Source organism: Gopherus evgoodei, chromosome 3 (assembly GCF_007399415.2).
Source record: "Gopherus evgoodei ecotype Sinaloan lineage chromosome 3, rGopEvg1_v1.p, whole genome shotgun sequence".
NCBI lineage: Eukaryota > Metazoa > Chordata > Testudines > Testudinidae > Gopherus > Gopherus evgoodei.
In genome coordinates this window covers 85,322,950-85,337,906 of record NC_044324.1, presented here as the reverse complement: position 1 = coordinate 85,337,906, position 14,957 = coordinate 85,322,950, and the positions used below count along the sequence as shown (strand labels likewise).

Genomic DNA, 14,957 nt, shown 5'->3' with positions numbered 1-14,957 from the left:
AGGAAACAGAGAGAGTATTGGCTGGCATAGTAGGCTGAGGTTTCAGCACACCAGCTATTCTAACCCATAAATCCTTTTCAGATACACTGCTTTCAGGATACACTCCCATTCTGTAGGTATGGCCTGCATTCCTTGTACCTAGGAGGGTGACCACCTTTTCAAAAGGCAGAAGCAGGACACATGCAGGAGCCTTACGCCCTTTGTGGCCACACCCCTGCTCCTCATCCCTGATGCCCCGCCCCCTGCTCCTCCTCTTGCCTGAGGCCTCATCCTCTGATTCTTCTCTTTCCCTTGAGGCCTTGCCCCCTGGCCAGGCCAGAACCCTGAGCTGGGCTGTGGTAAGAGCAGCCCAGGAAGCCCAGACCGCTGTGGGAAGCACTGGACCCTTCACCTGCCCTGGGCTATGATCATTCTTTGTACCTAGTAGGGCCTCGAGGCGATGGGGGGCTAAGGCCCACCTCAGCTTCCCCTCCAGGAAGAGACTGGTACTGCTCCTGAGCTTTGGGCAGCCATGGAGCAGCACTACAGGGAATCCAGGACAAATAGTGTCCTGGAGTCATTCAGCCTGGGACCGGGACTTGAACCTTGCATTTCAGGACTGTCCTGCCTAATGCAGTACAGGTGGTCACCGTAGTAGCTAGATGTGCAACTTTTCATTTGTCTGTATTAAAGTGTATTTTGTTTGAATGGGCCCAAGTGATCCATGTCACTCTGCATGACTGACCTGTCTTCATCATTATTACTACTCCTCCAATCTTTGTAATCTACAGATTTTATCAATAGTGATTTGATATTTACTTCCAGGTCATTGATTAAAATGTTGAATAGCATTGGACTTAATCCCAGTTCCTTGAAGAACCCCACTGGAGATACCCCTCTCCATTAATTATTTCCCTTTTATGACTACTTTGTGAGATCTGCCAGTTAGCTAGTTCTTAATCTGCTTAACATTTGTTTTCTTGATATTACATAATGCTATTTTTTAATCAGAAGTCAGGTAGTACTAAGCCCAATGTCTTAAAGTAGTTTTAACTAATTTTATATAACTGTTACTATATCTATATATCTATATTGATATAAGCATGCAACTATATTAGATAACTTTATTGCAGTTATCTTTAGCAACCAAACTTGCAATCTCATCAAAGAATGAAATCAGGGCTATTTTTCATAAACCCTGTTGACTAGTATTAATTATATTCATATATTTTAATTCTTTTTCAGTTGAATCCTATATCAGATTTGTATTGTTTTGCCTGGGATTTATGTTAGGCTGTCCAGCATCTGGTTACCTGGATCATCCAGTTTGTCTTTTTTGAATATTGGCACATTCCAATCTTATGGAATTTTCCTGGTATTCCAATATTTATTAAAAATTAACATCATTGGTCTAGAGATCTTCTCAGCTATCTCTTTTAGGACACTTGGGTGCATGGTTATCTAGGGCCTGCTAATTTTAAAACTTTTATCCCTAGTAGAGGTTGTCTAACATCCTCTTTACTAGAGATGTGTGGAAAAAGGGAATTCTGTTTTGAAGAGGATTTCAGTATTTTGAAATTTGGTTTAATTCTGATTGAGAAATTTGGTTTCATTCCCTGGCTGAGTTCCATCATCTAGACTGTCTCTAGAAAAGTTCCAATTTTGTTGCATAGGCAAATTCTGAAGAGGGATTGTTTTGCTAGAATTGTGCTGACCAGCTCTACTCCTTAGCTGATAATGGCCTGGAAGGTTCTTCATCATTGTCATTAGTATATCATCCTCCTTCTTTCCAAATATAGTACAAAAATATTTATTGAACACTTCTGCCTTTTATGTGTCATTATTAACAGTCTTACCCTTTCCATATAGCAATGGATCTATACCATTATTAGGATTTCTTTTGTTCCTAACATACTTAAACTCCCTTTTATTGTCCTTTGTCCTGCCAGCCCTGGATTTGCCCTGTTGTCTTTAGCTTCCCTTATCATTGTTCTGTACCCTATAACTTCTGATTCATATTGATGATATCTTTCTTCTCTTTTCCCCATTTGTTATATTTTGGTTTTTAAAAATTTTCTAATTGCAGCCCTCACTTTGCCACTGAACCAGGATGGGCTTGTAGCCAAAGTTTTCCTCTTTCTTGATTTTGGAAATATGGCTTTTTGGCCATTTGATAAACTCGTCTTAAAGAGCTCCCAATTGTCATTCACATTTCTGTCTAAATTTGTTCTCCCAGTCATTTTTGCCCAAATTTTCCTTTTGAAGCATCATGAGTGTGTGTATTTCTGGTTGGAACTGTCTTCTGTTTGCCCATATTGAATGCAATCAGGCCATCATCACTGGTTCCTGGCCAACCGCAAAGTTCCATCCAGAGATTAATTTATCATAAAGAAGTCCAAAATAGTTACCTTACGTTGGATGCAATACTTTTGGTGTGAGAAAAATTATCATCTACAATTTTTCCTACTAGCTATGTGAGACCTCCACCATATGTCTTCCAAACTGTGCTTCTCGGAGTGCAGTGGTGGCAATATTACTTCTTTCCAAAGAGTGTGTTTAGAGGAGATCTTAGCAGATGTGCGTTCACTACTTCTGTGGGACTGCCACTAATTGGATAATCAAGTGGTCAACAGGGATCTCCTACAATATTCTGCATTCCTTCCAACAGCTGGACCACTATGTAAATAAAGATACATCTGGCCTTATTTGCAGAGATTCACAGCTCCAGCAGCTGATATTGAAGACAGCTGCAAAGCAGGCCACATGTAAATTAAATGAATAAGCAAATTAGAATTGGTTGAACTATCCATTTTGAGTTTAGCCCTTGTTGGGTAGCTAATCAGTTGTAAACTTATCCCAGCTTTCTGGGAATGAATTCATTATTCGTAAGTAGAGGAAAGATGTTTCGGTGGCTAGCCGAGGACTTGGGTGAGTATCAGTGGGCTCTTTGTTTGTGAACTAGTTGCTAGGATTCATTTATTTTTCCTAAAATGGCTTTAATTTGTTTAGCAGTTTTGTGGTGTTATAAAATAAAGCAGTGTCTCCCTCCACTTCCCCCAGTTTCAAAATGCTGTTGGGTCATTCTCTGCAATGGAATGACTTAACTTTCCACGTTGTCTTGTCATATATCTGAGAATGATACATTTTATAATATGCCTAGGCACAGTGTGCTGAATTAAGTGCTAGTCCTTATTTCCTAGTTTATATAGTTTGAAATCAGACCCATAATCAAGCAATAAGACTTTACAGACACTTCTCCTAGCTTATTATTGCAGATCTTGGGTAATGTAATAAGTAAGGCATCAGTCAGAAGCGCATGTGAATAGCTGCTTGAGAAGCACAATAATCCTTGGAAGTGCAGTGTCAAATATCTTGTTGTAAAAGTTTATTTATAAATAAAAATGAGGCAAAATTAATTTATAAATAAAAAACAATCAGAGCTTGACATTATGATGACATCTGGGTAGCCAATCAGAAAACTCTATTTGTGATCTAATCTTTTCTCCTAAAACTGGTTGATCACCTTTTTGGTTTGGTTTGTTAAAGTGTCAGTATAACAGCATGATAGCAGAACACACTGAATGTTTTTAGGACACTGGCGGTCTGCATGAAATTTGTATTCTTAATAATGAACAGAGTGTGACCCAGGGTGCCTATGGCAACCCTCACTGAAAATGCCAAAGTCAGGGCAGGCTGCAAAAGAGAGAGCAGATATTCCCCAAACTGGTGGTTAACACTGAAGTTAAACTCACTAACGAGTCACAAACTGTACCTCTGATCCCCCACACTGGTTATCAAGAAGCAAAGAAAGAAAGAAAGAAAGAAAAATTACACAGCCCCCTTTATTGCATTCCAGTTCTCTGGCTCCCAATCAGCACATAGGTCCAGTACAGTGAGAAGTTATTTAAAAACTCTGCTCACTATACACAATGTTCTTCTGACCCCAAAGAGCCAACAACATTACCAGGTCAATATTAGTTTGGATCTTATCCAAAATACCACACTGCCAATCAATCCTGTAGTGTCTCAAACTAAAGGTTTAATATAAAGAAAAAAGAGAGAACAAGAAGGGAGTTGTTAAATGATAAAGCACTCAGATATATACAGAGACTCTGTAGTCTATGTATCAGGTTCTGAGCAGTATTGGTGAGTTTGCTGGCTTGAAAGTCCCTCTGGAATACATCCACAGCTTGGATGGGTCTGTCTGTCCTTTGTTCAGAGCTTCAGTTTGTTGCAAAGTTACTCCAGAGGTAAGAAGCAGGAATGAAGACAAAATGGAGATGATGCAGCTGCCCTTTATATTGCTTTTGCCATGTGGCTTGTACTTCCTGTATCCCAAACACAAGTTTTACAGCACATGGCATGGAAAAGCCTTAGTGTTCTCTGCTCACATGCATACCACATGCCTTGCTGACTCATAAGGTGTAGTCCTTGGCCTTTCAATTGGGTTCATTGTACAGCTGATGGGCCATCGAACAAGCTAGGTAGTGCTGATGCCAATCTGTCTAGGGGAGTCACCCAGAAACACAGCACAAGTTTGGAAACACAGATATACTCTACATATCTATAACTCACAATACAAAGGTGATACAAACATATAAACAAGATTATCATATTTAGTGAATTGTAACTTTTCCAGGGATACCTTACATGGTGCATCTGGTAAGATTCATTGCACTTTCATAATATTGGTATCAACAGTATCATAAAAAGTGTCTCCCATATTCCATACAGTGTCACACAGAGAAACACAGAAATTTACATAGTAGTTAAAGAGCAACATAAAATACTTTATCGGAATGGTCTAATATCACTGGGTCAAATTTTGGCCCTGCCGTTTGTCTTGTTGAATAGTACCTTGCCCCCCAGGTGTTATTCCCACTAATTTTAATGCAGTTTTTTGTGGCCCTGGTCAACGATAAGGTGTCAGAATCTGGTCCTTTGTCTTTACAAAACGATTCTCCCTATGATTGACAAACCCTATCTAGGCTTAATTTTTTTCAGCTGATACAAGTGTCATTCAGGCACTACAGCACTGGGAGCCATATAGGCGCCTAGACAGAGAAATAGCACTGCTGCAAGAGTTCTCCTTAGTGTGTGATATCTTGACATAATCACCTAGGCTGGGATTTTTAAAGGTGCATATTGGAGTTAGATGTCCAGCTCCCAGGAAATTCAGTGGCAGCTGCTGGGTACCTAACTCCCTTAGGCTCCTTTGGAAAATCCAGTCTTGGAGGCTGATTGTGTCTGCATCTCTACACAGAGGAGACCCCCTACATTGTGGCTTATAACCCTCCTATGTGAAGGGAGGCTCAGCTGTCTCCCCAGCAGCATCCGCCCCTAGACTTCGAAAAAGGTTCTTGGTGTACTGTCCCACATGGAAGAGACATTCACATTCTGTTGGTCCACTTTGTAATGGAGATCCTCCTTTAAGGGGCAGTTGTTGCTAGGGACTGTGTGTGGGGGGCAAGGTGGAGAGACAGTTCTGAAGATCCAGAGCTCCCGTGAAATCATAAGGCCCCAGCGCAAAGGGTCCTGGCCTCCTGCTGATTCCCTGGGGTGAGGGGTATCCATGAGGTTTGCAGTCTAACCAGAGATGAAAGTAGGCTGGTCCGGTCCGTTAGGGCGTACTGGCAAGAGCCAGTACACAGCCGACTGTACCCGCAGGGGGCAGCTTCCCTGGGCTGGCAATTTAAAAGGACCCTGACCTCTGGACAGTGGCCGGAGCTCCTGGCCCTTTAAATTGCCACCAGGGCCCTCTGCCGGAGCCCTGTGGTAGATGCGGCGGCCAGGAGCACCAGGGCTCCAGCAGCGATTTAAAGGGCCTGGGGCTCCCGGCTGCTGCCTCAGCTACCGCTACCATGGGGCTCCAGCCGTGATTTAAAGGGTCCGGGGCTCCCAGCTACTGCAGTCGGAGCCTCGGGCCCTTTAAATCACTGTTTAAAGGTACTGGGGATTTAAAGGCCTCACCCCTTCCAGTTGAGGCCCCGCATTCCTGCTCAGGAGTCCAGCCCTGCGTACCGGTAAGTCCCTTAAGTTACTTTCACCCCTGAGTCTAAAGCCATAGTATGTTCCATAGAGGTGCAATTGCCCTGACCCTTACAATTCAATAAAAAGCTCTACCGGATTCCCCACCTATCTTCTCCCTTCCATGAGTTTTCCCACAGGAGGGGGCAATTGGTTCTTGGTTCTTAATTAAAAAAACTCAGGGCAACAGTAGGAGGATTAAAGTGCTGCCTAAATCCTAATGCAAATTGGCTGCTTATCTTGAGTTGATTTTGAGACTGCTACAGATCAGATTACTTTGGAGCCCCTTTTGCAGTATGACAAATATGCACTGGAACAACAATATTTATTTTTAGCTCCAAAAATAGTTTCCATAAAGGAATAAGTTGGCTGCTGCCCAGTCTCTCTATGTGGAAGGGGTGGAAATATTTACCTTGGTTGGTTTGAAGCTGAGCTTTACTCCTCACCTAATGGTAGAGTAATATTGCAAAGTTCTGAAGCAGACTTCAACATGTGTGTGGTGTCAGTAAGTGCATGCATAGAATAGGGTCAAAGTCAAATTTTGTATAGCCCCTTTTGTACTGAAAATATCCCAGAAGGCCTGGCAAAACAGCAGATTAGTAAACATTACAGTTCATGCTTGCTTAACTTTGGACACCAAGGACTAGATCGTCAATGGTTGTAAATCAACAGAGAGAGATCAATTTACACCACATTAAGATGTGGGCTAGGAGCTTTTTAGTCAATTTTTCTTACTAGAATTTTCTTCTGCAGTTTTCAGAAAGCCCTTCCACACAGATTACTGCCAGAGATGCTACTTTTATCAGAAAGATGGTATAGTTTGTGATCTGCTGTATTGTCTATATATCTTAGGTATTTAAATGGCCCACATTATCAAACTATCTTAGCACTGATCTTTAATGAATGTATCCTCAGAAAACGCTGGGAAAAATAAGGAAATAATATTAGTTCCATTTTACAGATGGGGAACTGAAGCATAGAGGGATCAATGGTGGTATCCACACAGGGACTTTAGTAGATTTCTGTGATTTCGTTTACAGTTGCAAATGAGCAAGAGATTTTAATGAATCTGTTAACTGGCCACCCAGCTGTTCTCAGATAGCAATATACCACAGGCATCATGGCCGAGGTGGATTCTGAGTAGGGACTTGAGGGCACTGGCTTGGAGTCAGCACAGGGAGCGCATTTCATGCTTATGGGGCAACAGTGAAGTAAGTGCACTGGTGATTATGGGAGGTGAGCACTCTGAGAGATGCAGTTTAAATTATCTTTGTGGGGCAGGGTGGTCTCTCCTTTTATTGCACTTGTCCTAATCCCTGTGGAGAATTCTGTTTCTCTTCTTTTTAATTATCTAAAATCTTAAAGGAGAAGTTCTCAGGGAAATTCTGATGGTCAAGAATCAGGTTTCTTAACATCTCTTGGGGCTAGATCAGGGATTGGCAATCTTTGGCCTGCGGTAAGCACCGTGGTGGGTCGGGCCAGTTTGTTTACCTGCCGTGTCTGCAGGTTCGGCTGATTGTGGCTCCCACTGGTCACGGTTTGCCGCTCCAGGCCAATGGGGACTGCGGGAAGCGGTGCAGGCCCAGGGATGTGGAAGCTGCGATCGGCTGAACCTGCGGATGCAACGGGTTAACAAACCGGCCAGGCTCACCAGGGTGCTTTCCCTGGCAGGCTGCGTGCCAAAGGTTGCCAATCCCTGTGCTAGCTTGATGAATGCTAGCATGAGTATAAATTGTAGTGTAGCTATGATAGCTTGGGCTATGCTGGCATGACTCAGCTGTGCCAATATGTACTCATGGGGTTCAGGTGGATTTGTACTTGGCACGGCTATGCTGTGATGCAGCATCTTGTGCTACTGTGGCTACACAGTCTCAGTGACCTAGCCTGAGTATGTGTATGTGAACTGTGAATTGCCCCCGAGCTTGTAGTGTAGATGTAGTCTCAGTGATGACTTGCCTTATGGCTCTGCTGTAACGATGGCATGTTGGGAGTGCCTGCTTACACCTGAATCCAGAGTCCAAGTAGCCCATGCAGAAGTGTCAGGGGGTGTTTTTATTTCCTTTTAATCCCTTCCTAAGGCATGTAGTCCTAGTTACAGTCTTGTTTGCATTTGTTTTTAGGGATCTGAGAACAAAATTTCAGAAGAAATTTCTCTTCTCACATGTCTGGTATTATGCTTTAACGGTCTGAAGAGATCTGCTGAGATTTTCTGTCTGCCCGCTCCCAGCTAGGAGTGCTTCAGGTGTGAGATGAGGCCATTGGCAGGAGAGTAGGTGAATATAATAGTCACTACCTTCCCTGGCTGTACCAACATCTACATACAGCAAGGTGGACTGATTTAAATCAAAGTGATTTAAGAATGTTTTAAGCCAGAAACCAAGAAACCTTGATTTAACTCACCTTGTTTTGCATTTGTACTTTTGTTATTTTCCTAAAGAAATGTTGATTCTCTTTGATCTGTAAACATTAAAACATGTTGATTTGCAACTAGAGATAGCCTTTAGACTAAATTTGGTACTCTCTTTTGTTAACCATGAGGATGCACTATATCTGTACATATTTATTTAATAAATTATATAGCTTAACACACATTTATTCAGATTCTTAATTTTTGCCTCTTATTGTGTTAGAAAATAGTGAATGGTGCATTTCTTATTTACGGGATGATGATGAAATTTTTACTCATGACTTGTGTCAAGCTGCATTTGGACAGAAATTTGAATTAAATTAATAATGTGCAAAACCAACATTTAATAGTTTTTATTAGGTACTTACTTAAGTTTATTACAATATGTTTTGCATTAAAACTAACTGATGTAGTAAACAAAGCAAAGCAAGTATTATATATAGTTAGTGAATTGAACTGATTGTTTCTTGTCACAATGTCCTTCCAGGTTTCAGGCTTCGTCTGCACTAGCACTTTTGTCAGTAAAACTTTTGTCAGTCAGGGATGTGAAAAAACATACCCTGACCGACAAAAGTTTCAGCAACGAAAGCACCGGTGTGGACAGCTCTGTGTTTGCAGGAGACGCTCTCCTGCCAACATAACTACCACTGCTTTTTAGGGGTGGTTTAAATATGCCGGCGGGAGAGCTTGCTCCCGACAGAGTAGAGCAGCTACATTGGAGACCTTACAGCAGCGCAGCTGAAGCGATACAGCTGTGCCACTGTATGTATGGTCTGTTGTATAGACAAAGTCTTAGAATTAGTAGATCTCATCCTCTCACATCTAGTTTTTATTCATAGATTGGAAGAAGAAAACAAGCTTTCCTGATTTTTCAACTCCCTGTTGTTTTCTAACATTTGAATGAACTTGTCATTGAACTGAACTAGCTGAATAAGTTGAAATGAAGAAAATATTCACTCTGCACCTGCAGAAGAGGCTACTGTTGTAAAAAGTTGGCTTAGCACTTCAGCAACACTTGCTGCTGGGGTGCTTAGCTAATGACTTTCACTAATTCACTGGTATGACTTTCTTTAAAACTTCAGCAGCAAACATCATTGGCTTAATATTATTTTTTATTTAATTTAAATGATTTTAATACATTATGGTAAGCTTAGGCCTTAAGCGAGGCTGTCATAATTTCAAATAGATTTATTTTTTAAAATAAAAATATGTTTAAATGAAAATACTCAATTTAAATTAATAAATTCTGATTTTTAAAATTTTATTATTATTTTTTAAAATCCACCCTGAAATGCAGCATTACTTCCCAGCATAACACTGTTCTGGACTTGAGCGTGAAGCACAATTAAATTGTGTTCAGTTCCTGGCATTGGCAGGTAAAATGGGATTTTAGCTCAAAGTGTGTAACTGTGGTGTTGGGAACAACTTTTGAGATTTGTACAAGATGGTTCAAGACTAGACACAATGTAACTACCACAAAGACATTTGCCGTATTTCCTGCTGCCAGGAGGGATTGTTTACCTGAATGTTCTATTTAGACAATGGACTTATGTAGTAACTGGCCTTTTTATAAGGAAAAAGTGTTCAATTTTAATATTCTCTTTGACTTCTTAGAGGAAGTTGTCATTCTCTGTTATTCACAAAGCTGCATTGCTACGATATAGGACGCTTGAGTAGTAGAGTGTACAGCTTTGCTTAAAGTGGTTTAATACACCTAAAGCTAGTAACCCCAACAAACCAGAGCATTGTAAACCAAACCGAGGAAGACTATCACTGAGAAGTGGGATGCATAGATTTGGATGATTCAGATACATACAGTATTGGATATACCTTTCCTGATGATGATACTGAATTTTTTTCAAAAGAATCTTCTTTCATACCTTACTATGTTATGATTATAATTATTTATTTGTATCGTAGTAGCACCTAGGAGCCCCAGTCATAGACCAGGATCTTTTGTGCTAGGCGCTGTACAAACAGGATGAAAAAGACAGTTTTGCCCTGCAGACCTTACAGTCCAAGGAATGTGACTTTTACATGTGACTGCCATTTCAGTTCCATAAGAAAATGTATGACAAAATGCCATTACTTAGGGCTAGATCCTGCTAGTTAGGTACAGCCTGGGGAAGGGAGCAGAGCACTATAGCACCTCCCCAGCAGTCCACATAGACCTGCTCTTTAGTGGCTTGGGTGAAATGATTTACTGATCTCAGTTTCATTTCTAATGAACTAGTATCCCCATCATACTGTTGCACCATCGTTGGCAATTTCAGCAGAAGGACCAAGTGACTGAGTGGGACTGAGAATAAAATAACCTATTAATCCCCCTGAATTTGAAATCCAGATTGTAGGGCATTTCTGGGACAGTGTAGGGAAGGTTCCGCTGCTCCTTTCCATGCTGTGCCTGGTCTGTGGATAAGCAGAAGAATTTGGACTCCAGGACTGTCATTCTGGTACCTTTCACAAGCAGTTTAAATTGCTGTAAAACTTGTGGCTGAAATGGGGAGGTGTTTGTGAGATCTAACAGTACTGGCTAGAGCCAAGCATAGTGTGAGTAGGCATTTTGCAAACTTCCTCACCAATCCAGGGGCATGCAGTAGCTTGGAACTGCAACGCACTTAACTATTCCAGCACTAGGCCTCTTTTGAGCAGAAGTCGCCAATCACACCCAATGGGGTGATGGTTTGGATTTGGACGAATATTAAGTAAGTGCTCGGTTGAAGTCACCCACTCTCATTTTCACTTGTAATCTGAGGAAGGACCTGAAACCAGATCTCCACTGGTGAAAGACTAGTGCAGGATACCCATGGGCTGCCATGGGCATCCTTTCAGCAAAGATGTTAATCATGGATCAGCTTTGATTTTTTCCTAACAAGAGGAAATCACACATTCCACCACTACTGATAGCACTGAAGGCCCTGAATGCAGCAAAACTGACTCAGTGTGTATTCTCTGCATGCCATGGTGGATTCTGCTACTTAGTGCATAGGGGATGGCAGAAAGAAGGGGAGCAGACGGCCTGGTGGTTCTGTAACACTATACATCAGTTAGCCAACTTACTTGCACAGGATTACATAGCAGTAATGGAGTCCATTCTTGGGAACCTTTTCTGTGCCCAAGCCAAAATTTGGCCCACATGCAGTTGCTAAAGCATAAAGAACCGGATATTTTTGGGGAGCATACAGGCTGCCAGTCAAATTGTTTCAGTAAGACATATGTTAAAAGATGCAATCCATATTTATAGTTAGGGGAGGTACCTGCAGGTCCATAACTGTTCACCATTTTACCATTTACAGGTGACAAGAAGTACATCATGGGACCAAAGCTTTCCACTCTCGATGCCACTGTCTTTGGGCACCTGGCTCAAGCAATGTGGACATTACCAGGGACTAGACCTGAGAGACTAATCAAAGGTAAGACAATCTTAGAGTTTTGGACATTTCTTTTCGTTGCATTCTCTGCTTGTAGGCTTAGGGCAGGCTTTCAGGGAGATTTCATTATAATATGCAGGAGAACACTGCCAGGATCATATGACATTTAAAGACAGAATGAATCTAGAAGTTCAGCTAGAGTGTCCTGTTTTTTGATGTAGTCTGTAATATTGTTTTGCTATCCAAAGGTGCCTTCATTTTCTCCCATGAAATTCTTCACATTAGTTGCTTCTATTACTGTACTTGGTAGCTTACATACTACAGCAAAGTGTTTGACAATGAAATCACTATGGGCTCAATGCTGCCTCTCTTGCTTACACTGAGTAGTATCATATTCTGCAAGTAGTCTCAGTGAAATCAGAACCTTAATCACTACTGCAGATACAGGAAGAAGAAGGAGCCCATCTTGACTTTTGGATCCCACCTTTCATTGGTAAGCTGAGCACATTTGATCTGGAGTCATAGACACATGATAAATTTGAAGGCTCCCCCACCCCCGAACCATTTAACATAATTTTTCAGAGCAAAACTTCATATTAAAAAAAGGGTGATAGAATATAAGGAGGGCATGGCATGAAATAGTTTTAGTAGAAGGATAGAATCCAGTCCTATATAAGGGCTAAATATGATAATAAATTTGGAGGAACAGAATCAAATTTGGAACTTTAAACACATTTGTAAAGAGTTTTGAGATCTATTGATGAAAAACACTGTATATAAGAGCTAGGTATTATTATTGTTGTTGCTATTATATGCTTCTCTTCTATGACTTTGATCTCTGAAGGATCTCAGGCAAAATCTTAGAGGACCCATGAATTTCAAGAACTAGCCTTATATTGCTTGAAACCCAGCTGCCCTACCAAAATAATCAGATGGACACTCTCATCCCCTATAATACTCTCCAGTCTGACTCCCCCTAAGCAGACAGCTGCTCATGCTATGAAATACTGCACACAACAAGTGTTTTTCCTGGATGTACTGTTGTGTTTTGTCCTTCACTGAGGTTTTTATAATATCTTCATAAATGGATAAGAAAAATACTTTCATTCCATCGTTCCATCCCTAATGTGTACAATACCTAAAGGTGTGCTACAGTGACCATGTAAAAATTCGGTGTGTCAAATGCCAAATTTATCTTGTAAACAGTACTGCCACCTTGTGGTCCAAACCCAAAATTTGCCTTCAATTGCACAACATTCTTTTAATAAATACATAGAATACGTATGGCCAAATTCTGTCTTTGGATGCCAGGTTTGTACAAAATGCATAACAATTTTATTGTGACAGATTTATAAAATAAGTAATCTTTTTCCTGTGAGCCACATTCATGAAGATTAATTCTAATTGCTTAACTTTATAGCTACACTCATACATAATCCTTTCATTTTGACCCTGCTTACCATAGGTACATTAATCAAGTCACAACCATTTGCTTTTTTCATTTGACTGAACTTGTAAACGGTACCGTTACTATGTTTGATCGTATCTTAGCCTTTTGGAAAGAGATCTCTAATGTCTCCCTGGAAACAAGCCAGGAAGATTTCTTTTAAGACAGCTCCTGTGAATTTTCTTTGCAGTGAACATGGTCACAGGATTAATGACTAGGAGTATTTACACTGGCTTATTTTATTATGTTGCAGGTGAACTGATTAACCTTGCTATGTACTGTGAAAGAATAAGGAGGAAATTCTGGCCAGAGTGGCACCAGGACGACGATAACACGTTGTACGAATCTGAGGAAAGTAGTGAAGCTAGCAAGACTCACACCCCATTGCAGGACTTCAGCTTTTATTCAAGGACAGAAACATTTGATGAGGAAGGGACAGAGAACAGTATTTCCCAAACCCCTGACACGGATTATACTGGACAGTCTCTCTTTGATTCTGATGTGGACATGGATGACTATACAGATCATGCACAATGCAAGTGATGTATCCAAGCACTTTCTCCGTTTGTATCAGAAATGCCATTTCTTGGGACCAGTCCAGCTTTCCCACATTCATGCCAGTGTGGAAGAGATCATTGTGCTTGACACATTTCACATGCTACCTGGACTATTTAACCCTTATTTCATTTTGTAAATCCATTCAGATGGAGCCTAGGTTAAACAATTAGAACAAAAATAGGCAAACAAGAGATCCATAGGGTAGAAGAATCTTAGGCCTACATATTGCTCCCACTGAAAACAGATTCCAAAATAATGTGAGTAAACCTACCACAGGTAGAGCAGAGAGGTCACGAGAGCTGCTTTGTGTTGAGTTTCTCATCTTCACAGCAGGGGCTGAGAGAAAGGGAAAAGGGTTTATTGGAATTCCCCTCTCCCTCCTTGGTAGGCAATGATTGCACTGTATTAATGCAGCAGGATGCCAGGGCAACTTTACTCAACAGCTTCTTGCACTCTGGGTGTGTACGTTACACAGGAGTGTGTATAGGAAAGGAGTAGGGGTTTGGTCTCCAGTGCTTTCACAGATTGTCCGTCAATAAAGGCAAGAAGAAAATGTGCTCATGCAAAAAGCAACATTTTATAATTCCTATTCTGTACAATAGCTTGAAATCTTTCAGTTTTATAACTGTTTTAGTTGAAAGGGAGACTTCAAAGTATTTTAAATTATTACCTAACAATCCCCTAGAAGATTGTTTAGGAGTCTTGGCTAACCCTCATCTCCGGTATATATACTCTGCCTGATCAAATTCCCCTTGCAGTTTCGATTATGTCAAGTGTTCTTTCCACTGCGAACTGTTGTTTGGTCTTGCTAGATACTGTTGAGTTAAACACCTAGAGTGCACCTCCCCAGAGTCAATTGCACAGCAGTGCTGGACACTTCAGTCTCTATAGCAGGGATCGGCAACCTTTGGCACGCATCCCTCCCGGGTAAGCACCCTGGCAAGCTGGGCTGGTTTGTTTACCTGCTGCATCCACAAGTTTGGCCGATCGCGGCTCCCACTGGCCGCAGTTCACTGCTCCAGGCCAATGGCGGCTGCGGGAAGTGGCAGCCAGCACATCCCTCGGCCTGCACTGCTTCCCGCAGCCCCCATTGGCCTGGAGCAGTGAACTGAAGCCAGTAGTAGCCCCGATCAGCCGAACCTGCGGACATGGCAGGTAAACAAACTGG

At 41.5% G+C, this 14,957-nt stretch overlaps 1 protein-coding gene across 2 annotated transcripts in view; it reads left to right on the top strand.

Moving 5' to 3' along the window:
* FAXC (failed axon connections homolog, metaxin like GST domain containing) overlaps positions 1-14,734 on the top strand; it is a 38,789-nt gene extending 24,055 nt beyond the window's left edge. For both annotated transcript variants that reach the window (XM_030554222.1, XM_030554223.1), the window contains exons 5-6: positions 11,710-11,826; positions 13,485-14,734. In XM_030554222.1, coding sequence (XP_030410082.1) covers positions 11,710-11,826; positions 13,485-13,774 — 407 coding nt within the window. In that variant the 3' untranslated portion in view covers positions 13,775-14,734. The remainder of the gene's footprint in view (positions 1-11,709; positions 11,827-13,484) is intronic.
* The last annotated feature ends 223 nt before the right edge of the window (positions 14,735-14,957 follow it).